The sequence below is a fragment of the Erinaceus europaeus genome, chromosome X, assembly GCF_950295315.1.
Source record: "Erinaceus europaeus chromosome X, mEriEur2.1, whole genome shotgun sequence".
NCBI classification, from domain to species: Eukaryota; Metazoa; Chordata; class Mammalia; order Eulipotyphla; family Erinaceidae; genus Erinaceus; species Erinaceus europaeus.
The window spans coordinates 61953984-61980046 of record NC_080185.1 but is presented as its reverse complement, the minus strand read 5'-3'; the positions used below and the strand labels follow the sequence as shown (position 1 = coordinate 61980046).

The window sequence follows — 26063 nt, the reverse complement described above, 5'->3', positions numbered from 1 at the left end:
TAATCACATTATTTGGTAATTGGGTTAACTTTGAAATATCCTTTTGTTAGGATTTGCTGTATCATATACAACATCACCATAATTTATGGAGGACCATATTTTCATATGCCAATAATTGTATATGTCTATATATGTTTTGGATATGCTGTGTAACTTTGGAGAAATATCTATCCCATTTTTTTTGCCTAGAAAGTACTTTTATTTCCATACAAAGATTATGCTTTCTCAATAGGAATAAAATATTATTAATGTGAAAGTCATAATAATGATACATAAGTATATGTAGCATCCTGCTTCTCACTCCATAGGAAATATATGCTCATAATTTCAGGAATAACTTGAGAGTAAGGTGACAATAAAGTTTGGAAGTACTAGCTGACATTTATGTGAAGAATATACAAAAATGACAAGAATAGGTAAGGAGGGAAGATAGGGCGTTGAAGAATGCATGCTCTTCACTGAATATAAACCTCCCTGTTTCTTGTATTTTCTTAAGTTACTAAGTAAATATTTGAAATTCTTTATTTTATTTTATTAGTTATTTAATAATGATCTGCAAGATTGTGAGATAAGAGGGATATAATTCCACACAATTCCCACCATGAGAGTTCCATAACCCATCCCCACCATTGGAAGCGTCCATATTCTTTATCCCTCTGAGAGTATGGACCAAAGATCTTTATGAGGTCCAGAAGGTGGGAAGTCTAACTTCTGTAATTGCTTCTCCACTGGACATGGGTGTTTACAGGTCTCTCCATACTCCCAGCCTGTTTCTATCTTTCCCTAGGTGTGTAGGGCTGCAGGGAGGTGGGGTTTTATGACACATTGATAATGTCTTCTGCCCAGAGAAGTCAGTTGGCGTCGTGGTAGTATCTTCAACTTTGTGGCTGATTAGATATAAAACAGAACAAATAGTTTAATAATCAGGAACCTAAAGATACGAATATAGCAGATGAGATTTGGGGTCTTTATGTCGGAAGAAGCTAGGAAGTCTATTTTAGATATATTCTAAGGGGCTCATGACTTTACTAATTTTGCCTGAGCCCAACAGCTAATATGCAGGTGGGCTAAAGGCATTGTTTGCAGAGATGATGTCAGAGTTGGAAATAGGACTAGAAAGCTGAATCAGGGCAAAGAGTATCTCCCAAATATAGGAAAAATATATCAGTACTGTTAACTATAAGCCCTATAAGTCTTACCTAAGGCCCATATCTATTAATATTCAGCACTGGGGCCTGTGTAACCTCTGGATCCCTGTAGGTCTGAGCTCACATGCCATGATCATAGCTAGGAACATTCTAGGCTGCACTCAATTCAGGACCAGTCTTCCTCGAGTAGCAGAGTATGTTGACTCAGCCTCCCTTCTGCCCATATTTTAATTGAGTTGTTTGTTTTTAATTGTGGGAATTTATGAGTTAGGGAAATTTTTAAACCTAAATTTATCCTAGTTACCCATGTCTTCTTCCCTATGAAATTTTAACATCGCATATATTACAGTCATATGCTGACTCATATGGTAACTCTGCATTTAAGTTACTGTGTAGTAACCAAACTGATTTCCACAGTAACTGTGCCGGTTTATTTTTAAAATTATTTATTTAATTTATTTATAAAATAAAAATAGAAAATATCGACAAAACCATAATGCTGTGCTAGTTTAATCTCCACTAACAATCTACAAGCATTTCAATATCTCCAATTTTTCACAATTTTTTTAATATTTCATTTTTAAAACTATTATCACAGGCATCTAGTTGATGCAAAATAATCTTGTCATTTTTATTTGTATTTCCCTAACAACTACCGATGTTAAGCATCTCATCATATACATGTGGTACACTTCTATGTTTATTTGAAGAAGCATCTATGAAAATACTTCGCCCATTTTAAATTGGATTTGTTTGCCTTTGGGTCACATAATCATATATTCTTGATATGGAACTTCCATCAAATATATGACTTGCAAATATTTTTCTCTGAGTTTTCTTGAATGTGATTTGTTATATAAAAGTTTGTAATTTCTTTGAACACCAAGTTATTTATTCTTTTTTTTTATATTTATTTTATTTATTTATTCCCTTTTGTTGCCCTTGCTGTTTTATTGTTGTAGTTATTATTGTTGTTGCCATTGTTGGATAGGACAGAGAGAAATGGAGAGAGGAGGGGAAGACAGGAGGAGAGAAAGATAGACACCTGCAGACCTGCTTCACCGCCTGTGAAGCGACTCCCCTGCAGGTGGGGAGCCAGGGGCTCGAACCGGGATCCTTATGCCGGTCCTTGTGCTTTGCGCCACCTGCGCTTAACCCGCTGCGCTACAGCCCGACTCCCTAAGTTATTTATTCTTTTAAAAATATTTTATTTTATTTTTGTATGTGACAGAGAGAATAAACATGCCATAGAGAGAAATACCAGAGAATATTGCTCAACTCTAGTTTGTGGTGGTGATGGGCATTAAATCTAGGCGCTCTGAGCCTCAGGCACGAAAGTCTTCTGCAGAACCATAGTGCTCTTTCACCAGTCCTATTCATTTTTTTTTTCTATCAGGCTTATCACTGGGATTTGGTGCCTGCAAAATTTGGTGCCTACTGTTCCCACTTGCTATTTTCCCCTCTATTTTTAATAGAAGATTAAGTGATGTAAAAATGGAGAAGAGAATAACAGTGAGAGAGATACTTGTAGCACAGCTCCACTGTTCATGGAGCTTGGGGACATCCCTTCAATTGGGGACTAAGGACTTGAACCAAAGTCATTGTTCATAGTAACATGTACACTTTACTGGGACAGTTACCATTCACCTCCTTTTTTTTTTCTTTTTCTTTTGAAGATTGTGCCTTTTTATGTTGCATCTAAAGAAACCATTTCCAATTCTGAGATCATAAAGACTTATGCCTATGGTTTCCTTTAATATTTTTAAGGTTTTATCTCATGTTTAGATCACATTCATTTTGAGTTAATTTTTGTGTATCAGCTTAGGAATAAATATAAATTCATATTTTTGTATTTAGATATTAAGTTGTCACAGCATCATTTTTTTTGAAGAAGCTCCTTTCCCCATATAATTATCTTAGGACTTTTATGGAAAATGAACTGGATATTTTGGAATATTCAGTTTTAGTCCTTCAGTCTTATGTGCTTTGATTTTTGCTTAAGGCAAAAATTATTTTCATTAATATAGGTTTGTGTTAAGTTTTGAAAATGGAAAGTATAATATTCTAACTTGGTTCTTTTTCAGGACTATTTTGACCATTTATATATCATTGCTAGTACATATAATTTTTAAAGTTCAGTTTTTTCATATCTTATAAAGGCCATGGAAAATTTCTTAAAGATAACATTGAATCTGTAGATCAGCATGGGACATCATTTATTTTATTTCTGCAATTAAAAAATTAGAGTATAAGTCTTATATCTCCTTCCTTAAACTGATTTTATATGTTTTATTTTTAGTTGCCATAATAAATCAATTTAATTCTTAATTTATTTTTTCATATTGGTCATTGCACTTATATAAAGAAAAGACAGAGTTGTTCTCTGTGTGATGATCTTGCACCCGGCAACATAGATGAACCAATGTATGTATGCATGCATGTATGTATGTATTTATAAATAGGGATAGAGACACTGAAAGAGACCATATCACCAAAGCTTCCTTCAATGCAATTGGAGCTGGACTCAAACCTGAGTGACACCCATGGCAAAGCAGTACATTATCCAGGTGCGTTATTTCACCAGCCCTAAAATAAATAGGACTTTAAAACAAAATGCCACCTGGATTATTGTTGGAATTTGGTGCCTATACAACTAATTCACTGCTCCTGGATCCTTTCTTTATTTTTTAATAGAAACAGAGAGATACACTGAAAGAGAAGAGGGAGAGAGAGAGATACCTCCAGCACTGTTTCACAGCTCCCAAACCTTCCCACCTGCAGGTGGGTACCCAAGGCTTGACTTTAAGTCCTTATCAGAAGCACCAGCACCAGTACTACCCGAACTAATTTATACCTTCCTTTGAATATTTTTATATATAGGATAATTCATTGACAAATAGAGATTGTTTTATTTCTTTTCAATTTGTAATCCTTTTATTATTTTTTCATATGCAATTTCCTTTATAAGAGCAATGTTGAATTGATACCACAAAGCTGCACACCATGCTCTTGCTTCTGGTCTTTAGGGGAAAGCTATCAATATTTCTTCCTTAGGTATGATATTTGCTGTGGGTACTTGCTTAGTTTGTTTGTTATGGCAGTGCATTTGAATTTTGCCAAGTGATTCTCAATAATGCTATTTTTATTTTATTCTCTTAGTGTGGCATATTGTGTTAATTGTATTTTGGTATACTGGCATACACAATATTATACATATATAATGTACAAAAGTTGATAAATATTAATATAACTGTAAGTGTACATAAGAAATCTATTCCATAATTATATATCTCCAATTTTGATAGATGTGGAGAGTGAGGAGTGAGACAGACAAACACTAGAGTATTTTTCAGCTCTGGCATAAGATAAGGATTAAACTGGTGGCCTCTGAAACCTAAGAGGTCAAATTCTGTGGTCTTAACAAGTTGAATTATCTCCCCATCATGAAAATTGAAGTTTTATATAATTTTAAATTCAAATGATGAGAAAATTGATAGGGGGTGGGCAGTGGTGCACCTGGTTAAGCAAACACAGGTCTTTCTCCCTTTCTATTTCCCCCTCACCTCTCAATTTCTTGTAGTCCTATCCAATAAAATGGGAAAACAATGCCAACCAGAAGCCATGGATGCATAGTCCCAGCACAAAGTCCCAGCAATAACCCTTGAAGAAGAAAAAAAAAGAAAATAGATAAAGAAGAATTTAGATTTGAATTTTTAATTATTATTTATAAAATGGAGATACTGAAAAGACAATACAATAAGAGGGATATATTTTCACACAGTGCCCACCCCCAGAGCTCCATATCCAATGCCCTCTCTTGATTGCATCCCTATTCTTTATACCTCTGGGAGTATGGACCCAGGATTATTGTGGGGTGCAGAAGGTGGAAGCTCTGGCTTCTGTAATTGCTTCTCCACTGAACATGGTCCTTAGCAGGTTGATCCATCCTCCCAGCCTGTCTCTCTCTTTCCCTAGTGGGGCAGAGCTCTGGGGAAGTGGGGCTCCAAGACGCATGGTGGGGTCATCTGCCCAGGGAAGTCAGGTTGGCATAATGGTATCATCTGGAACCTGGTGACTGAAAAAGAGTTAAGATATAAAGCAGAACAAATTGTTGCTAACCATGAACCTAAAAGCAAGAACATTGCAGATGAAGATTTGGGGTCTCTGTTTTAGAAAAAGCTAGTAGGTATGTTTTATGTATATTCCAAAGGGCCCAGGACTGTCCTAGGTTTTTTATTTTATTCTTTTATTGTAATGTATTTATTTATAAAGTGGAAACACTGGGGAGTCGGGCTGTAGCGCAGCGGGTTAAGCGCAGGTGGCGCAAAGCACAAGGATCGGCATAAGGATCCCGGTTCGAACCCCGGCTCCCCACCTGCAGGGGAGTCGCTTCACAGGCGGTGAAGCAGGTCTGTAGGTGTCTATCTTTCTCTCCTCCTCTCTGTCTTCCCCTCCTCTCTCCATTTATCTCTGTCCTATCCAACAACGACAACAACAATAAAACAATAAGGGCAACAAAAGGGAATAAATAAATAAAATTAAAAAAAAATGGAAACACTGATAAGACCATAGGATAAGAGGGGTACAATTCCCACCACCAGAGCTCCGTATCACATCCTTTCCCCTGATTGCTTTCCTATTCTTTAACCCTGGGGGAGTATGGACCCAGGGTCATTATTGGATGCAGAAGGTGGAAAGTCTGGCTTCTGTAATTGCTTCTCTGCTGAACATGGCTGTTGACAGGTCAATCCATACTCCCATCCTATCTTTCTCTTTGCCTAGTGGGGCAGAGCTCTGAGGAATCAGAGCTCCAGGACACATTGGTGGGGTCATCTGTCCAGGGAAGTCCAGTAGGCATCATGGTAGCATCTGGAATCTGGTGACTGAAAAAAGAGCTAACATATAAAGCCAAACAAATTGTTGACTAATCATAAACCTAAAGGCTGGAATATTTCAGATGAAGATTTGGGGTCTCTGTTTTGGAAATAGCTAGTAGATCTATTTTAGTTATATTCCAAAGGGCCCATGACTTTATTAGTTTTTGCCTGAGCCTGACATCTGATATGCAGGTGCACCCAGGTTATTTTCTGGAGATATGATGTCATGGCTGGAAAAGGGCCTAGAAAGCTGGATCAGGGAAGAGAGTAGCTCCAAAATATGGGAAAAGTGAATAAATATCGTTGACTGTAAACCCCATTGATTTGACCTGGGGCCCATATTCAGCATAGGAGCCTATGTAACCTTACACCCCTGGAGGTCCAAACTTGCATTCTGTGGTCATCAATAGGAACATTCCGAGTTGCACCAATTTCAGGACACATCATCTTCAGGTGGCAGATAGAGTATGTTATCCAATCCCCCTTCAGAGATTGGAACATTCTCTACCATTGTTGAGCCACATTGAGGGCAAGGTCCTATGGGGTCCCCCAAAGGGGCCCATTGTGTTGTTCCTGATGAGATGACCAGTGATAATGGAAAGAGGGATCTATTTGAGGTCTAGGCTCATTGTGTTTGTGTGGGAATCCCAGTACTCCCTGGCTAGGGCCCCAGCTGATGGGATGGCCTGATAGTGACTAAAGAGTCATCATTAAAGCATGCCAGTCTCTTGCCCTTATTCAGCTTTTATAGTCCTTACATTGATAAGGTTAGCTTTGGAGTCACTGAGGGAGGTGTAATAGGAGGTGAGAAGGGTATCTATATCTAAGTAGGAACTATTTGATTAGGTGCTTTAAGGTGTCTTTTTAGGTCTTTCTACTTGCTTGCTTCATTTATTGACTCACTGCAAACTATTGTGCATTTTTGCTTTAAGGTATATATTTTCCCTAATTTATGGATACATGTGTATATCTGCTCTATCTCATGGGACCTGGTCTATATCTAGGTTTTGAGGCTTTGTTAGAAAGTGAACTACTCGAAATTGAATTAAGGAGGCCTATGAGAAAGGAAAGGTCTCACCCGAGTAATAATGCTGAAGGGTTGATATTCCATTCCTGATGTCTCCGGACACATTCTGAAGTGAAGCATGCTGAGGTGGTAATCATTGCATTGAATAGGTTGGGATCAGCAGATGCAGTATCAGTTGGTATGATATGAGGGAAGCATACTGGAAAGAGATCTCCACTCTAGAAGTTCCAGGACTGGGGAAAATTTGAGCTTTATAGAGAAGGAGGAGGAGGAGGTTCCTGATGTCTTGGGGTTTAACAAGGCAATATATAGTTATTGCTATAATCGAATTATTTGGCAATTGGGTTGACTTTGAAAATCTCATTATTAGGATTTGCTGTGTCATCCATGACATCACTATAATTAATGTCCTTTGACTATATATATATATATATATATATATATATATATATATATATGTATCTGTAATGCCACCGGTTGCTTCTGCTCTCCTGGTCTAAGCTTTTAGGAGAGTCAACATTTCAAAGATTCAGCCTATGGTCTGTGCATTAAAAAGTTTTAAAGATCAGTCAATTTTCCTCTCTCATATTAATTAAATAGTGATTTATATGACTACAAATTAATAGGAGTGTACATAAACACCATTCCCACCACCAAAAGACTGTATCCCTATTCCCCACCACCACCACCGTGAAACTGAACATCCACCCTCACCCTCATCCCAGAGATTTTTACTTTGGTGCCCTACTCCAAACTCAGTCAAATCCTGCCTTGAGTTTCCCTTTATGTTATTTTTTCTAAACTTCTTTTTATGAGTGGTATCATCCCATACTCATCTTTGTCTTTCTTTTTTTATTTTTTTAATTTTTTTTTATTTAAGAAAGGATTAATTAACAAAACCATAGGGTAGGAGGGGTACAACTCCACACAATTCCCACCGCCCAATCTCCATTTCCCATCTTTGTCTTTCTAACTGAGCTCACTTAACATAATTCCTTCTAGCTCCATCCAAGATGGGTCAGAGAAGATGGGTTCATTGTTTTTTTATTATTATAAAAAGGAAACATTGACAAAACCATAGGATAAGAGGTGGACAACGCCACACAATTCCCACCATCAGAACTCCGTATCCCATGCCCTTCCCCCCCGAAAGCTTTCCTATTCTTTATTCCTCTGGGAGTATGGACCCAAGTTCTTTGTGGGGTGCAAAAGGTGGAATGTCTGGCTTTTGTAATTGCTTCTCCACTGAACATGGGCATTGACAGCTCAATCCATACTCCCAGCCTGTCTCTCTCTTTCCCTAGTAGGACGGAGCTTTGGGGAAGCGGGGCTCCAGGACACATTGGTGGGGTTGTCTGTCCAGGGAAGTCTGGTTGACATCATGGTAGCATCTGGAACCTGGTGGCTGAAAAGAGAGTTAACATATAAAGCCAAACCTAAAGGCTGAAATAGTGCAGATGAAGAGTTGGGGGATTCATTGTTCTTAACAGCTGCATAGTATGCCATTGTGTATATATAACATAGCTTTCTCAGCCATTCATCTGTTGTTGGGCACCTGTGTGGCTTCCAGGTTTTAGCTATTACGAATTGTGCTGCTGTGAACATAGATGTACACATATCTTTTTGGTTAGGTCTTATGGAATCCTTGGGGTATATCCCTAGGAGAGGAATTATGGGGTCATATGGAAGGTCCATGTCTAGCCTTGTGACAGTCCTCCAGACTGCTCTCCACAGAGGTTTGACCAATTTATATTTCTACCAGCAGTGCAGAAGGGTTCCATTGTCCCCACAGCCTCTCCAACATTTGTTGCTGCTGTCCATTTTGATGTATGTCATTCTCACAGGAGTGAGGTTGTATCTCAATGTTGTCTTTATTTCCAATTCTCTGACAATCAGCGACCTGGAGCAATTTTTCATATTTGTTAGCCTTTTGTATGTTTTCTGTAATGAATATTTCGTTCATATCCTCTGCCCATTTTTGGATGGGGTCATTTGCTTTTTTGTTGCTAACTTTGCTGAGCTCTTTGTATATTTTGGTGATTAATCTTTTGTCTGATGTATGGCATGTGAAGAACTTCTCCCATTCTGTGATGAATCTCTTTGTTTTTTGAGTAATGGTTTCTTTTGTTGCGCAGAAGCTTTTCAATTTGATGTAGTCCCATTGATTTGTTTTTGTCTTAGTCTTCCTTGCAACTGGATTTGTATCATCAAAGATGTCTGTGCTGTTTAGGTGGTAAAGTGTCCCACCAATGTTTTCCTCTAAGTTATTGATAGTTCCTGGTCTAACATCCAGATCTTTGATCCATTTGGATTTTGACTTTTGTTTCTGGTGAGATAAAGTGGTTCTATTTCATTCTTCTGCATGTTTCAACCCAGTTTCCCCAGCACCATTTATTGAAGAGAGCCTCCTTCTTCAATTTAATATTTTGGGCCCCTTTATAAAAAATCAGATGTCCATAGTTATGGGGGTTTAGGTTTAGCTTTTCAATTCTGTTCCACTTGTCTGTGTACCTATTTTTGTTCCAGGACATTACTATGTTTTGCCTGAGCCTGACATCTAATATATTTTCCTCTAAGTATTTGATAGTTTCTGGTCTAACATCCATGTCTTTGATCCATTTGGAGTTGACTTTTGTTTCTGGTGATATAAAGTGATTCAATTTCATTCTTCTGCATGTTTTAACCCAGTTTTCCCAGCACCATTTATTGAAGAGAACCTTCTTCTCCCATTTAATATTTTGGGCCCCTTTATCATAAATTAGATGTCCATAGGTGTGGGGGTTTAGATCTGGGTTTTCAATTCTGTTCCATTGGTTTGTGTACCTATTTTTGTTCCAGGACTTTATTAGGTTTCCCCTGCACCTGACATCTAATATTTAGGTGGACCTAGGTTATTGTCTGGGGAGATGGTGTCATAGTTGGAAAAGGACTATGAAGCTGGAATCAGGGAAGAGAGTAACTCCCAAATATGGGAAAAGTATGTAAATATTGTTAACTGTAAACCCCATTGATTTGGTCTGAGGCACATATTAAGCACAGGAGCCTATGTAACCTCTGCATCCCTGTAAGTCTGAGCTTGCATTCTGTGGTCATGGCTAGGAACATTCTAGGCTGCACTAATTTCAGGACGCATCTTCCTCAGGTAGTAAGTAGAATATGTTGTCTAACCTCCCTGTCAGACGTGGAATGTCAACCCTCCAGTTTCAACACTCTGGTGACACCTTTCCTAGCTCACAGGACTCCTTAATTCCATTTTTGATGTCACTCTTCTTAACAAAACCTAGATATAGATTTGAATTTTTTTCTGCAATTAATAGGAAGATACAGAATGTTCTAGGTAAAGTGGGGGTGGTAGGAAGGAACAAAACAGAAGCAAAATTTAAAAAGACAATAATTAAGGTTCTCTTCAGAATTAATGAAAGAGAAAGCAACATGTTAAGAAAACCCAGTGCATCTAAGGGACTTAACAAAAGATATATACTTTTAGTTAAACAGTATATATAATCTCATACACATGATACTAGTAAGAGATAGAGAAAAGTATATTGATTTCAAGTAAACATAAGTTGTACATGCAGCTGATTCTCATCTATAACAACCAAAGCTAGTAAACATAAAATTAAATAACCTCAATATAAAACAAACCTGTCACTCTGGATTACTACCCCTAGGATATGAGGGCAATCTGCCTCCCCACTGATCACTAGGTTTGGCTAGGCTGATGTGGCAGTTAGGTGGGTGTTCCCATCCCTCTTCACCACTCCATGTGTGTCCCTCCCAAAGCTATGTTCTAGGTCAAAGAGGATGACCTTCTCCAAATAGAGATATACTGGTCTTTAGTTGAGGGTATACAAGTAGCAGCATTCTCATGTTAAAACCTCCAAACAAGCTCTCTAGAATGTTATCCCTAAAGGATGAGAAGATAAAAAATAATTAAGCTGAATCTAACTTTTGGATCTAATTTGTAGGTTAAAAGAAATACAGACCATAGAAAAAACAAGTGAACAGTATCACAAATAAGAAAAATGATAAATATAGGAATTATTCAAATCCATCAACCTTAGGTCTAGAAATAACTCACTGTGGAGGGTGTATACCCTGGCATGCTCATAACCTAGGTTCTAGACCAGGTGCCACATGAGAGATATTTTGGCACTAGGCAATAGTTCTGGGTGCCGTGATATACTGTCCTCTGAAAGAATCATCCTGGGTGTAGTAAAATTGCTTATGCAGTTTACCCTGGTTCCAAAAAAAAAAAAAATGAACCAAAAAAAAAAAACACACACACACACAAAAACAATCAGCCAAGTCTTCATAAAGTTAGTGTCATAAAAAAAGTTTGAGAGGAGAAACCTGGTGACTAAAAGAGATATGAAACAACCAATGTAGTAAATGATCTTTTATTGGAACCTGGTTAATAAAAACAGATTTTGGAGCAATTGGTAAAATCTGAATGTTAGATGCCTCAGATACAGGGAATTATAGTTACTTTTTATTACTGGAAATAATGGTATTTTGGTTATGTAGTACAATGTACTTATACTTTGAAAATACATGATAGGACCAGGTAACTGGTATATTGGATGGGACATATACATTATAATGTGGAATGATTTCAAGGTCCTGGTTCCCACTTGCATGGAGGGAAACTACATGAGTGGTGGAGAAATGCTGCAGATATCTCTTGTTTGTCTATCTCTGCAGATGTGTGTGTGTGTGTGTGTGTGTGTGTGTGTGTGTGTGTGTGTACATGAATTAGAGTAAACACATGCACATCTAGTGATGTTTATAGCATTTTTGTTTATTCTTACAGGTTTATTGCTTCATTACCTCTATCATTTTTTTATTTAAGAAAGGAGACATTAACAAAAACAAAACTGTAGCATAGGAGGGGTACAACTCCACACAATTTCCACCACCTGATCTCCATATCCCACCGCCTCCCCTGATAGCTTTCCCATTCTCTATCCCTCTGGGAGCATGGACCCAGGGTCCTTGTGGGTTGCAGAAGGTGGAAGGTCTGACTTCTGTAATTGCTTCCCCGCTGAACATGGACATTGTCTGGTCGATCCATACTCCCAGTCTGCCTCTCTCTTTCCCTAGTAGGTGGGTCTCTGGGGAAGCGGAGCTCCAGGACACATTAGTGGGGTTGTCAGTCCAGGGAAATCTGGTTGGCATCATGATGGCTTCCGGAATCTGATGGCTGAAAAGAGAGCATACAAAGCCAAACAAATTGTTGAACAATCATGGACCTAAAGGTTGGAATAGTGCAGATGAAGTGTTGAGGGGTACTCACTGCAGACTCTTGTGTACTTCAGCTTTTAGGTATTTATTTTCCCCTGGTTTATGGACACATGTGAATGTATGCTGTATCTCAGGGGACCTGGTCTATATCTAAGTTTGGGGACTTTATTGGGGAGTGGACCACCTGGAATGGAATTAGATAATACTATGAAAGGTCTCACCTGAGTGATGAAGCTGAAGGGTTGTCATTCCACACCTGAAGTCTCTGGACAGAGTCTGAAGTGAAGCATGCTGGGGTGGCACTCATTGTGTTGATTAGGTTGCGATCAGCGAATGCAATATTATTTGTTATGAATTGAGAGAAGCATACAGGAAAGTGGGCACCACCCTAATGTTTCAGGACTGAGGGATATATAGGCTCTATAGTGGAAATGTGAGGCTCCTGCTGTCTTAGGGTTCAAGAAGACAATGGATAGTTATTGTTATCATCACACTATTTGGTAATTGGATTAAATTTGAAAAGTCCCTTTGTTAGGGTTTGCTGTATAATACCCAACATCTTGTATATAGCTGTGCCACCGGTTGCTTCTGTTCTACCTGGTCTAGACTTTTGAGAGAGTCAACATATCAAACACTCAGCCTATGTGTTAAAAAGAGTCAGTCTGTGTTTTAGAAAGTTCAAGACATATGATCAATAGTTTCCCTCTCATATTAATTAAATAGTGGTTTATATGACAACACTTTAATAGGAGTGTACATAAACACCATTCCTACCACCAAAAGACTGTGTCTCATCCCACCCACCCACACCCTCCCCCTGCCGCCCCGGGAAGCCGAATGTCCACCCTCCCCCTCACCAAGGGGTTTTTACTTTGGTGCCCTACTCTCGATTTAATCAGATCCTGCTTTTAGTTTCTCTTTCTGTTCTTTTTTCTCAACTTCTGTTGATGAGTGTGATCATCCCATATTCATCTTTATCTTTCTGATTTAGCTCACTTAACATAATTCTTTCTAGCTTCGTCCAAGATGGATCAGAGAAGGTGGGTTCATTGTTCTTAATAGCTGCATGCTATTCCATTGTGTATATATACCACAGCTTTCTCAGCCACTCATCTGTTGTTGGGCACCTACCTCTGTCGTTTCTAAGTTCTAGTGATCAACAGATTATTCCAACTGATAATTTTCAAAGGTAATCATTTTAATTTTTGGAAGCGTCACTTACTATATTTCATTAGAATAAATTTTAATAAATGGAAATGCTAACTTAAATAGAGTGCCCACATTTAATTCACAGACACTTAGAAAATAAAAACTATACCAGTTACCAGTACCCAAACTGGAATTAAAAAAGAAAACTTCAGAGAAGGGGCCGGGTGGTAAGGCAGCATATTAAGCACACAGGGTGTGAAGTGCCAAGTCCAGAGTAAGGATCCCGGTTTGAGCGGGGGGTCACTTCACAAGTGGTGAAGCAGGCCTGCAGGTGTCTATCTTTACTTCCTCTCTCAGTTTCTCTCTTTATATATATATATAAAAATCAGAGAGTAAGGAAGTCCTGACATTATTTCACAAAAGTTGGGCGCTATCTTTTATCAAAGACCATTTTTAGGTCTTAGCATCAGATAGTATACTTAGAAATGATCATTTATTGACAAGTTTGTTCACAAGTGCCTTTTAAAGCAACTTAGCAGTAATTTATGAAATTCTTCCCAAAAGACTGAAGAGGAGGAAACACTTCATAAAACACTTTATTTGGTTCTCCTGATACCAGTGTTAGATACAGTTATCATGTGAAGAGACCTTCATAAGCCAGTATCCTTGATAAATAAATATAGATATCTGTAACATATTAACAAATAGAGTCCAACAGCATATTAAAAGTATTATTCAACATAACTAAATGAGACTTATCCCAGGAATTAAGGGAGTGGATAAATATGTGATAGTCAATCAATGTAATATTTACATTAATAGAAACAAAAAAAGGAGTGGTCCAGGAAGATAGCATAATGGTCATTCTAAAACAAACAAACAAAAGAAAACAAGCAAACTTTAATGCCTAGGTATCTGTGGTTCCAGGTATAATTATCTCACACTACCATAAGTCAGAGTTGAGCAGTGCCATGGTAAAAAAATGAATTAAAATATATATAAATAAAAGAAGAAAACCATACAGTTATCTTAATTGGCACAGGAAAAACATTTGACCAAATCCAATACCCCTTTGTAGTATAAAGACTTGCGGAAAACTAGCGACAGAGAAAACTATCAACATAATAATTGTTATTTAGGAAAATTCCAGAGCTAACATCATACTCACTGATGAAAGAAAAATGTTTTCCCTGATCAAAACTACTTTTATTCAACATCATATTACAAATTCTAGCCAGAACTGTTGGGGAAGAGGGAAATTTAAAAGATATATAAATTGGAAAGTAGTTTGGTAGTTCTCACAATAGCTATTTTTTTAGACATGGTTATCATATGGTCCAGCAATTCCACCCATAACTATGTGCCCAAAATAATTGAAAACAGGAATTTGAACAAATGTGTGTACCAGTATTCTAACACCATTATTTACAACAACTAAAAAGTAGAACCAATCTGTGCATCAGGAGATAAAATGGTAAAAAATATGTTTTATGTAAATACAATGGGTTTACTTAGCCATAAAAAGGACTGAAATGTGTATATATCCCACATTATTTTTTAAATTTTATTTTCATTTTTTACTCTTGGATAAAGGTAGAGAAATAAAGCATATATTATGAATCTGCTTACATGAGGTACCTTAAAAATAGCGAGATTTGTGAAGAACTAAAGTAAAATACTGCTTACCAAGGATTTGGGGATAAGGGAAAAATTAGAGTTATTATTACAATGTATGTATAAAGAATGATAAAAATTCTTGAGTATAAATAATAGTGAGAACTGTACAGTATTGAGTGCATATAATTACAGTTGACCCCTTAACAACACAGGGGTTAAGACACCAACCATTCTAACTATGTAAGCTGAAATCTAGGTGTAACTTCTTATTTATTTATTTATTTATTTATTTTTACCACCAGGGTTATCACTAGGGCTTGGTCTGCAGGACTAGTCTACCACTCCTGGTAGTCATTTTTTAAAAAAATTTATATATTTATTTATTTTCCCATTTGTTGCCCTTGTTTTTCATCATTGTTGTAGTTATTATTGTTGTCGTTATTGTACAGGACAGAGAGAAATGTAGAGAGGAGGGGAAGACAGAGAGGGGGAGAGAAAGACACCTGCAGACCTGCTTCATCACTTGTGAAGCAACTCCCCTGCAGGTGGGGAGCCGGGGGCTTGAACCGAGATCCTTAAACTGGTTGTTGCTCTTTGCGTCATGTGCGCTTAACCCGCTGCACTACCGCCTGACTCCCGGTAGTCATTTTTATTTGCCTTATTTTCTGCGAGACACACAGAGAAATGGAAGGTGGGGTTGGGAGAGAAAGAGAGAGAGACTGAGACAGAGACCTGCAGCACTACTCTCCTGCTTGTGAAGCTTTCCCCTTGCAGGATTTGCATGTATTAGGACCTAGGTTGAATCCCTAAAGTTCATATGTGGGAGCTCCTACTATAGTTGATTTTTCTCACTCATAAAGTACATAAACAAGTCATTAAAAATTGTTTAAAAAATCACAAGGAAGAAAATATATTTGTAGTACTGTATTGCCATTAGCTTACATAATCTGTTTGCTAACAAATTCATATAGAAATGGACCTGCACAGTTTAAACACATGTTGTTCAAGGGTCAGTTGTATGTACTGACAAGTGGTTAAAAGGAGAGATCGTGGAATTGTCACTCTGTAGAGCACATGCTTTACCATACAAAAGACCCTGCATTTGAGTCCTGACATTACATAGGACTACTACACAATGGGGATAGCTCCATGGATGGTGGAGTAGTGTTGTGGGATCACTGTCTGAATTAAAACAAACAAATAAATAAATAAATAAATAAATGTCATCAGGTAGCAGTGATTATGCATGTATGAGACACTAGTATCACAAAAATGGCTAAACTGATTAATACTGTGCCATCTGTTTTGCCACAATAAATTAATGGCACTTGGTCAAGTGATGATATATTTTGAAACAATATAACATAACATTTATCCCATCAAAGTAAGCTCTAGTTGATCCAAAGACTCATGTGCAAGTATTGAAACACAACAGCATATAGAAAATGTACTGGAGATTCTGTTTGACTCATAAGTGAGAGAAAATGCCATTCTAGATAGATAGAAGTCAATGGGTACATTAAAAGGATTAGTAAAGTTAACTTATGATGTTAACATAAATCATAGTACCATAAAAATTTTCAGATGAATTAATCTTACATAAAGAAAATCCTATGGAATCAACCTATAGAATTGTTAAAGCTAATAAATATATGCATATAGTTGCATGATAAAATATCAATATATAAAAATCCACTATGTAAGATAGCAAACCAGTGATGGGGATTTAAAAATTTTTTTTGATTATCTTTATTTGTTTATTGGATAGAGACTGTCAGAAATTCAGAGGGAATAAGTAGATAGAGAGGAAGAGAGGCAGAGAGACATCTGCAGCACTGTTTCAACACTTGCAAAGCTCCCCCCTTCAGGTGGAGACTGGAGGCTTGAACTTGGGTCCTTGTATACTGTAACATATGAGCTCAATGAGGTGAGTGACCACCTGACCCCCCTAATGATGAAAAATTTAAAACAACAACAGCATCAAAAAGGATAAAATTCTTGGAATAAATTTACAAAGAAATAGTACAAATTGGAACCTCAAAATAGCTTACTTGGACAGTGCACTGCTATGTGTATAACAGTGTTAGAGCCTGACCCTCACCATACTGCAGGAAAATTAGGTGCTGTAGTCACTTTCACCCTCTCTTTGTCTACCTTTCTAGATCAGATCATGGTGCACCTGATAGAACACACTTATTACAATGTGCAAGGACCCCAGTTTAAGCCCCTGTCTTACTTGCAGGGGGAAAGCTTCATGAGCAGTGCTGCAGGTGTCTCTCATCCCTCTCCCTATCTCTCCCTTCCCTATTGATTTTCCATTATCTCTATCCAATAATAAATAAAATATAATTAAAAATCAAAATAATTTAGATCATTGGAGTGAATAACTCAGTTGAAAACTAATAATACTTCAGTTCACAGAAAAGGGGATGAATTTGTTGTATTCAGTGATATGTCAGATACAGGGTTGCACTTCTCCACTGCTTGTAAACACAATTATGGTGATGTAACTTGCTAAATGTATTGAAGTAGAAATATTTTCCTAATTTCTGAGGACAATCTATTTTTTCACTCTCTAAATTTGTGATTATAGTAGTTTACAGATTGTAATGTGTGTGCTTTACCAAGTGTGCCATTGTCTGGTCCCAGTTTACCAGACTGTAAGATTACACCACACCCACCACCAAAGTTTTGTAGCCCCATCCTCCCACCTCCCCAAAACTATAGTTTTCACAGGCCTTAAAATTGGCTTGATTTTTAAATTTTTTTACAAGTTCATACATATAATTTTTCTATATTCCACATATGAGTGAAAACATTTGGTAGTTGTCTTCCATCTCTTTACTTATTTCACTAAGGATAATCACCTCCATTTCCATCCATTTGTCCCAAAAGACACAGTATTATCATTTTGATTTCAAAGTAATAGTTCATGCAATATATATGCCATAATTTCTGAAATCAGTAATTTGTTGATGGGCATTTAATCTGCTTCCACTCTTTGTCTATTGTGAATTATGCAGCTATGGATATAAGGGTACACATGTCCCTTCAGATAAGTATTTGTGTGTCCTTGAGTAAAATGCCTAAGAGTAGTATTTTGGGGTCATATAATTTCTTTTTTTTTTTTTTTTTACTTATTTAAGAACTCTCCATAATGTTTTCCAAAGGGGCTGTACCAGTTTGCATTCCCACCAGTGTGTAGAAGAGTCTCTTTTCCTACATGACCTCTTGAAGCTCCTTCCACTCCGAGGTGGGGACCAGGGGCTTGAACCTGGGTCCTTGCCCATGGTAGCATGTGCACTTGGCCAGGTGTATCAGTGCCTAGCCCCTAACTAGTACACATATTTAAATATAAAACTTATTAAAATTCTGCTCAACTAATATTCACTGGAATACAATTTTGAATATATTACTATTATTTGGATAGTCCTTTCTTTTTACTTATTAAAAAGACTTTTTTATTGCCACCAGGGTTATTGCTGTGGTTTGGTGCCTGGATGTTGAATTCACTGATACTTGTGGTCAGTTTTTTTCCCATTTTCTCCTTTATTTGATATAAGAGAGAGAAATTGAAAGAGGTGTATTGTAATTTAAAATATATATATTTCACAGGGGTGCTACTGGGTGCTGCCTTAAAGCAATCAAGGTTTACTACATGGTGGTATAGCAGTATGGAAGGGCATATTTTAGGTACAGTAAGATAGGAAATTATCAGCAGGGTTAAGACTAGGACAGTGGAAAGAGGTGGCTGTGGAAAGGAGTCTAAGGTTATAGGAAGATGTGGAAAAGGAGAGGAGGCGGAGCTAGAGAAAGGGTTTCCATGAATTATAAATGGTGCCAGGCCATTTTTGCCCCATTTCTTGCTAAAGCCGTGGATAGCCAGACAAGGACAATTTTGCAAGACAGATACAAACCAGCCTGTTTTTACTCAGTAGAAAATGTGAGAACATTTGGGTTCCAGGAACGGGTTGTGTCTGTGAGGTGGAGGAGGAAGGAAGAGTGGATTCAGAAACAGAAGGAGAAGGAGAAGGAGGATTTCAGGAATAGTTTTGTAAAGAAACCTGCCATTGCTTCAGAGAAGATAGGTAGAGATTGTAGGTTTGAAGTTGTTTTGCAACATGTGTGCTCAATCAGTTTAGCCACCATCCGGCCCCCCAAAGCTGTTTTGCTGTGACCACACCAATATATTTTTAAATTTCTTTATTGGAGGATTAATGGTTTGTACATGGACAACATTTCCAGTTTTTCACATAACAATTCAACCCCCACTAAGTCCTCCTCTGCCATCATGTCCCAGGACCTGAACCCTATCCTCCCCAAATACGGTCTTTTACTTTGGTGCAATAAACCAACTCTAGTCCAATTTCTGCTTCATATTTTCCATTATGACCTTGTTTTTCAACATCTGCCTATGAGTGAGATAATCCCATATTCTTCTTTCTGTATCTGACTTACCTCACTTAATATGATTCCTTCAAACTCCATACAAGATGGGGTGAAAAGGTGAATTCACCATTTTTAATAGCTGAATAGTATTCCACTACGTAAATATACCACAACTTACTCATCCACTCATCTGTTGTTGGATACCTGGGTTGCTTCCAGGTTTTGGCTATTACAAATTGTGCTGCTATGAACATAGGTATATACAAATCTTTTTGGATGGTTATGTTTGGTTCCTTAGGATATAGCCCCAGGAGAGGAACTGCAGGGTCATAGGGTAGGTCCATTTCTAGCCTTTTAGAGTTCTCCAGATTGTTCTCCACAGGGGTTGGACCAATTTACATTTCCACCAGCAATGCAGGAAGGTTTCCTTGTCCCTGCAGCCTCTACAATATTTGTTGCTACTGCTGCCTTTTCTGATGTATGACATTTTCACAGGAGTGAAGTAGTATTTCACTGTTGTCTTTATTTGCATTTCTTTGACAACCAATGAATTGGAGCATTTTTTTCATATGTCTGATGGCCTTTTGAACCTCTGCTATGGAGAATATTCTGTTCATATCCTCTCTCCATTTTTGGATGGGGTCATTTGTTTTCTTGTTGCTGAGTTTGGTGAGCTCTTTATATATTTTGTTTATTAGCCTCTCTTCTGATGTATGCCATGTAAAGATCTTCTCCCAGTCTATGAGAGTTCTCTTTCTTTGGATGGTGGTTTATTTTGCTGTGCAAATGCTTTTTTAATTCATTGTAGTCCCATTGGTTTATTTTTTATTTAGTATTCTTAGTAATTGGATCCATATAATTGAAGATGCCTTTAAAATTTAGATGTAAAAGAATTCTGCCAATATTTTTCTCTAAGTATTTGATAGTTTCTGGTCAAACATTCTTGATCCACTTGGAATTTAATTTTGTGTCCGGTGAAATATAATGGTTCAGTTTCATTCCTCTGCAGGTTTCAACCACATTTTTTTCCAACACCATTTGTTGAAGAGACTCTCCTTTCCCCATTTAATAGTTTGGACACCTTTGTCGAAGAATAGATGTCCATATGTGTGGGGGCTTATTTCTGTGTTCTCAGTTCTATTCCACTGGTCAGTGTGTCTATTCATTGTTGTTCCAGTACCAAGGAGTTTTTTTTTAATATTTATTTTATTTATTTATTCCCTTTTGTTGCCCTTGTTTTATTGTTGTAGTTATTATTGTTGTTGTCGTTGTTGGATAGGACAGAGAGAAATGGAGAGAGGAGGGGAAGAGAAAGATAGACACCTGCAGACCTGCTTCACCGCCAGTGAAGCGACTCCCCTGCAGGTGGGGAGCCAGGGTTCAAACCGGGATCCTTATGCCTGTCCTTGTGCTTTACGCCACCTGCGCTTAACCCGCTGCGCTACAGCCCGACTCCCACCAAGGAGTTTTGATGACAATGGCCCTATAATAAAATTTGAGATCTGGGAGTGTGATGCCTCCAGTTCTGTTCTTTCTTCTCAAGATAGTTTTGGCAATTCTAGGTCTTTTCTGGTTCCCACACCAATATTTCTATATAAATCATTGGCAATTTCTTTCTATATCTCAACTGATAAAGTTCCATGTTGGAGAAGATGTCTGGAAACAGCCTTGATTACATGTAACAACTTATGTAATTCTCATCTGGAACACTGAATTTTACACATCTTTAAAGGCTCTTTCAATTGTCTGAGGTGAAAACTGTCTTCCTTAGAATGTATGGGACTACATCAAATTAAAAAGCTTCTGTACAGTAAAAGAAACAAATACCCAAACAAAGAGACCCCTCACAGAATGGGAGAAGATCTTTATATGGCATACATCAGAAGAGAGGTTGTGGGATCGAAGGAGCCCTCTTGCACTGCTGGTGGGAATTTAAATTGATCCAACACCTGTGGAGAGCATTCTGGAGAACTCTCGTAAGGCTAGAAATGAGCCTACCCTATGATCCTGCAATTCTTCTCCTGGGGATATATCCTAAGGAACCCAACACACCCTTCCAAAAAGATTTGTGTACACATATATTCTTAGCAGCACAATTTGTAATAGCCAAAACCTGGAAGCAACCCAAGTGTCCAACAACAGATTGTTGTGGTCTATATACACAATGGAATACTACTCATCTATTAAAAATGGTGACTTCACCGTTTTCAGCCCATCTTGGATGGAGCTTGAAGAAATCATGTTAAGTGAAATAAGTCAGAAACAGAAGGACCAATATGGGATGATGTCACTCTCAGCAGAAGTTGAAAAACAAGAAGAGAAAACACAAGTAGAACCTGAACTGGAGTTGGTATATTGTACCAAAGTAAAAGACCCTGGGGTGGATTGGGGGGAGAGTATTGGTCCAAAAAGAATGACAGAGGACCTAGTGGGGGTTCTATTGTTATGTGGAAAACTGAGAAATGTTATGCGTGTACAAACTTTTGTGTTTGCTATTGAATGTAGAAGATTAATCCCCAATAAATAAATTTAAATAAAAGAGAATGTAATATACCAGTAGTGACAGTTTCAGAAAAGGGTGAAAGTAGAAGAAAGCTTAAAATTAAACATATGTCACTTACCAGGAATTAGCATAGGCCAATTGAGTCCCTAATCAGCTTATGGAATCTAGACCTGTAAGTTTAAAGTCAAGTGGAAAAAAAATGGGCAGCGAAAAGGGTAGAGGTAAAAAAAATAATAAATGTTTGTGGTAGATTAAAGTTAAACTTTGAAGACAAAAAGGGTGGGTAACAAACTGCAAGATATTTGGGAACTGCAGTGGGCAAAATCAAAGTAGACCATGCATAGTAACTCAACACATGGGAAATAAAATAGTTAAACTGCATAGGGTTAAAAAAAAAAGATTGGGTAAAATTGCATCATGTTGGGGTGCCATTTATAGTAGTGAAAGGAAAAAAACTTCATATAGGCACTTCTGGGCACTGGTTTAAAACAATCAAGGTTTATTACATGTATAGCAGCACGGAACAGTATATTTTAGGTATAGAAAGATAGGCAATTTTCAGCAGGGTAAGACTAGGCCAGGCACATGAGTCCATAACTTAATTAGCAGACTTCAACTACATGTGTACACGTCCTGGGAGGAGTGGCCATGGCAGGCCCTGGGAGAGCCAAACCGGCATGGAGAGTACAGGAAGAGAAAGAGCTAAGGGGAAAAAAATGGTGGTTGGCTTCATGCTGCCTGGAAGTTAAATAACTTGATTTACATGAGTCAGTCTTATACTAAGTGTGTTCTCATGGTCAGCCTCAGCCATATGCTAATCAAGCTCCAGGGTCCTATTCAAGGACTGTGTCACATCAGAGGAGGGGTAGATAAGAAGAGAGAAAGAGAGATATCTGCAGCACTACTTCACTTGTGAATTCTCCCCTTGTAGGTGGGGACTAGGGGCTTGATCCTTGTTCATTTGTAACTTGGGCGGTCAACCTGGTATGCGACTTCTAGGCCCCTTGATCATCCTTTTTCAAAGTTTATGATAAGACTAGAGATGGTATCCTTGTTAATATACCATCTGTAGCACATTTATTATTATTATTTTTTAAATACAAAGTCTATAGGGAATCTGAAGTTAATATGGGAGATAAGAAAGGACACCGAGGGAGTCGGGCTGTAGCGCAGTGGGTTAAGTGCAGGTGGCGTAAAGCACAAGGACCGGCATAAGGATCCCAGTTCGAACCCCGGATCCCCACCTGCAGGGGAGTCACTTCACAGGCGGTGAAGCAGGTCTGCAGGTGTCTATCTTTCTCTCCTCCTCTCTTCTTCCCCTTCTCTCTCCATTTCTCTCTGTCCTATCCAACAACGGCAACAACAATAATAACTACAACAATAAAACAACAAGGGCAACAAAAGGGAATAAATAAAATAAATATTAAAAAAAAAGAAAGGACACCGAAGGACATCTGAAACTTAGCTCCGGGATTGGGGCAGTAGCGCAGTGGGTTAAGCGCATGTGGTGCAAAGTGCAAGGACTGGAATAAAGATCCCAGTTCAAGCCTCCCGGCTTCCCACCTGCAGGGGAGACACTTCACAAGTGGTGAAGCAGGTCTGCAGGTGTCTATGTTTCTCTTCCCCTCTCTGTCTTTGTCTCCTCTCTCCATTTCTCTCTGTCCTATCCAACAATGACAACAATAACCACAACAATAAAACAACAAGGACAAAAAAATGGAAAAAATAAATATTTTTTAAAAAGAAACTTACCTCCATGAAACAGTGTATATACAGCCTAACTCACTACTCAAACATCAAACATTGCTCAGTTATGTTTAAGTTTAAGTCTAACAAAAATATCCAGGGCCCATAAGAACTTCAAAACATTGATGAAGCAATTCAGAGAACATTTAATAAATAAGTGGATATTCCATGTGATGGATAGACACAGTGTTTTCAATATTGCAGTAACTGCCAACTTAATCTATAGATTCAGTGCAGACCCCATCACTATCTCTGCATACTATTTTGTAGATTTTAAGAAAATATTAAATTTGATATGGAAAGGCAAAAACCAGAAATAATGGATACATCATTGAAGAAGAATATAAAGATGAAAAGATTTTAACTATTGGATTTGTCAACTCCAATACTTGCCACAGAATTACACTAATACAGTAAGTGTTGTAACAGCAGACTAATAGACAAATAGATGAGTGCAATGGAAGGGAGGACAGAGATAGATAGACCCAGTCAAAAATAGTAAACTATTCATTGTCAAAGGAGCAAAGGTAACTTATCAGAAAAACATTTGCTTTTAACAAATGGTACTGGAATAACTTGACATTTACATAGGAAACATGAATGTGAAAACATTAAATCTTTCAGAAATATTAACTCAAAATAGATCATATATCTGAATGTAAGATGCAATATAAGATGTAGAACTCCTGAAATATAACATCATAAAATGTCTAGGTTGACTTTTCCTTTAACAGTGACTTTTTATACAACAGCAAAAGTGTGATTCATGAACTGAACCACTGAATAATTCATACTAATTGAAGAAAAATCTGCTTTGCAAAATATTTGTTGAATGAATAGAATAAAACAGAGATTGAGAGCTTTGCAAAACAAATATCTGATAGAAAATTGGTATCCAAAATTAACAGAGCTGTTAAGACATAACAATAAGAAAACACTCCACTTTAAAATGTGTCAAATGACTGAAACATGAGAGAGAGAGAGAGAGAGAGAGAGAGAGAGAGAGAGAGAGAGAGAGAGGATAGGGGAGAATCAGAACATCACTCTGGTATATGCAGTGTGGAGAATTGAACTTAAGACTACATGCATGCAAATCTGGAATTCTGCACATTGTGCCACCTGCTAGCTGTATAAATAGATTTCTTTGTTTTGTTCATACTGTATACCCATACTCAGGGCAAAATAAGTATGCCATATATACTTGCTGAATGAACAAAAGTCACCTGTGACTATACAACAAAAAAGGAACAGTTCACTGGAGGTGCAGATATACATACTCACTTAAAGAACTCAACCGAGCTCAGGCTATTTTCTTTAAGCTTGGTATTTACCCAAGACAGCATGCTGTGGAAAAAAGACAAAACAACTACAATTCAGCTAAATACAATTACAATTCACAGTAAAAGTGGCCTACCTCTGAGAATTGACGTCAAGTATCTACAGATACTGGTATCTTCATTATTTTTCCTTCTAGCTAAATACTGTAAAGTTGCCACAAGCAGCTAACAATAAAATGTAACAAAAACATGGTATGAAAACCCACAGGATAAGGCTGTATTTTCATAATAGAAAAAAATCATTTATTTTCATCAAATAGGGATTTTTATCCTAGATACCCATCAACTACAATTTAAATATTCTTCCCTTGGAAACAAGTGGATTATAGGAAAAGGTGGTTAGAGGAAGACATTAGCCACAAAAAATTGAACTTCCCAGCAGCTAAAACCCAGATAAAGAGAAACAAAAGGAATGGAATCTACCAGGATGCTTAGTATACTTAGTAGCTACTGCTTCTGTAACCAACCACTATCATTTTGTAGCCATATTTACAAAAAAAAAAGTATTATCTTACTGTCCTGGATATTGAGAATGATAAAATGTAGACCTTATTCTAAAATAAAGATGGTGACAGGGTTTCATTACTCAAGGATTCTAGAGAGAATCTGTGCCAGCCTTTCCCAGCTTCTGGGAACTGCCTGCATTCACGGACACCTAATTTTCTTCTGTCTTCAAAACCCACAGTGATCTGTCAGTTGTTTGTCATGCTATTCTTTATGACACTCTTTTGCTTGCCAATTCCACACTTAAAGTACCCTTGTGACTACATGGGCCAGGATAATCTAGTATAATCTTAGTTCAGATAACCAGCAGTCTCCATTCTATCTGGTTTTACTTAACCTTTTCAATGTAAATCACAAAAGTATCTGTTATGGACAGTAGGACCTGAGCATCTTTGGGAGACCATCATTCATAAGGGTACCATTAAACTGAGGTTTAAGTGGACAGTATAGTCAGTAGGTCATTGTACTCATCAGAGTTGTTCTTTGCCACATTTGCTGTGTTTTCCCCATGGACCTCAGAAT

The 26063-nt window shown here is 37.7% G+C and overlaps 1 protein-coding gene across 23 annotated transcripts in view; it reads left to right on the top strand.

The window, feature by feature from the left end:
- Positions 1-26063, top strand: part of ARMCX5 (armadillo repeat containing X-linked 5) — a 162619-nt gene that overhangs the window by 87548 nt on the left and 49008 nt on the right. For 6 of the 23 annotated variants that reach the window (XM_060183336.1, XM_060183335.1, XM_060183340.1 and 3 more), the window contains one exon: positions 18537-18586. The exons of the other annotated variants lie outside the window; for them this stretch is intronic. In XM_060183336.1, coding sequence (XP_060039319.1) covers positions 18537-18586 — 50 coding nt within the window. The remainder of the gene's footprint in view (positions 1-18536; positions 18587-26063) is intronic. 23 annotated transcript variants of the gene reach the window in all.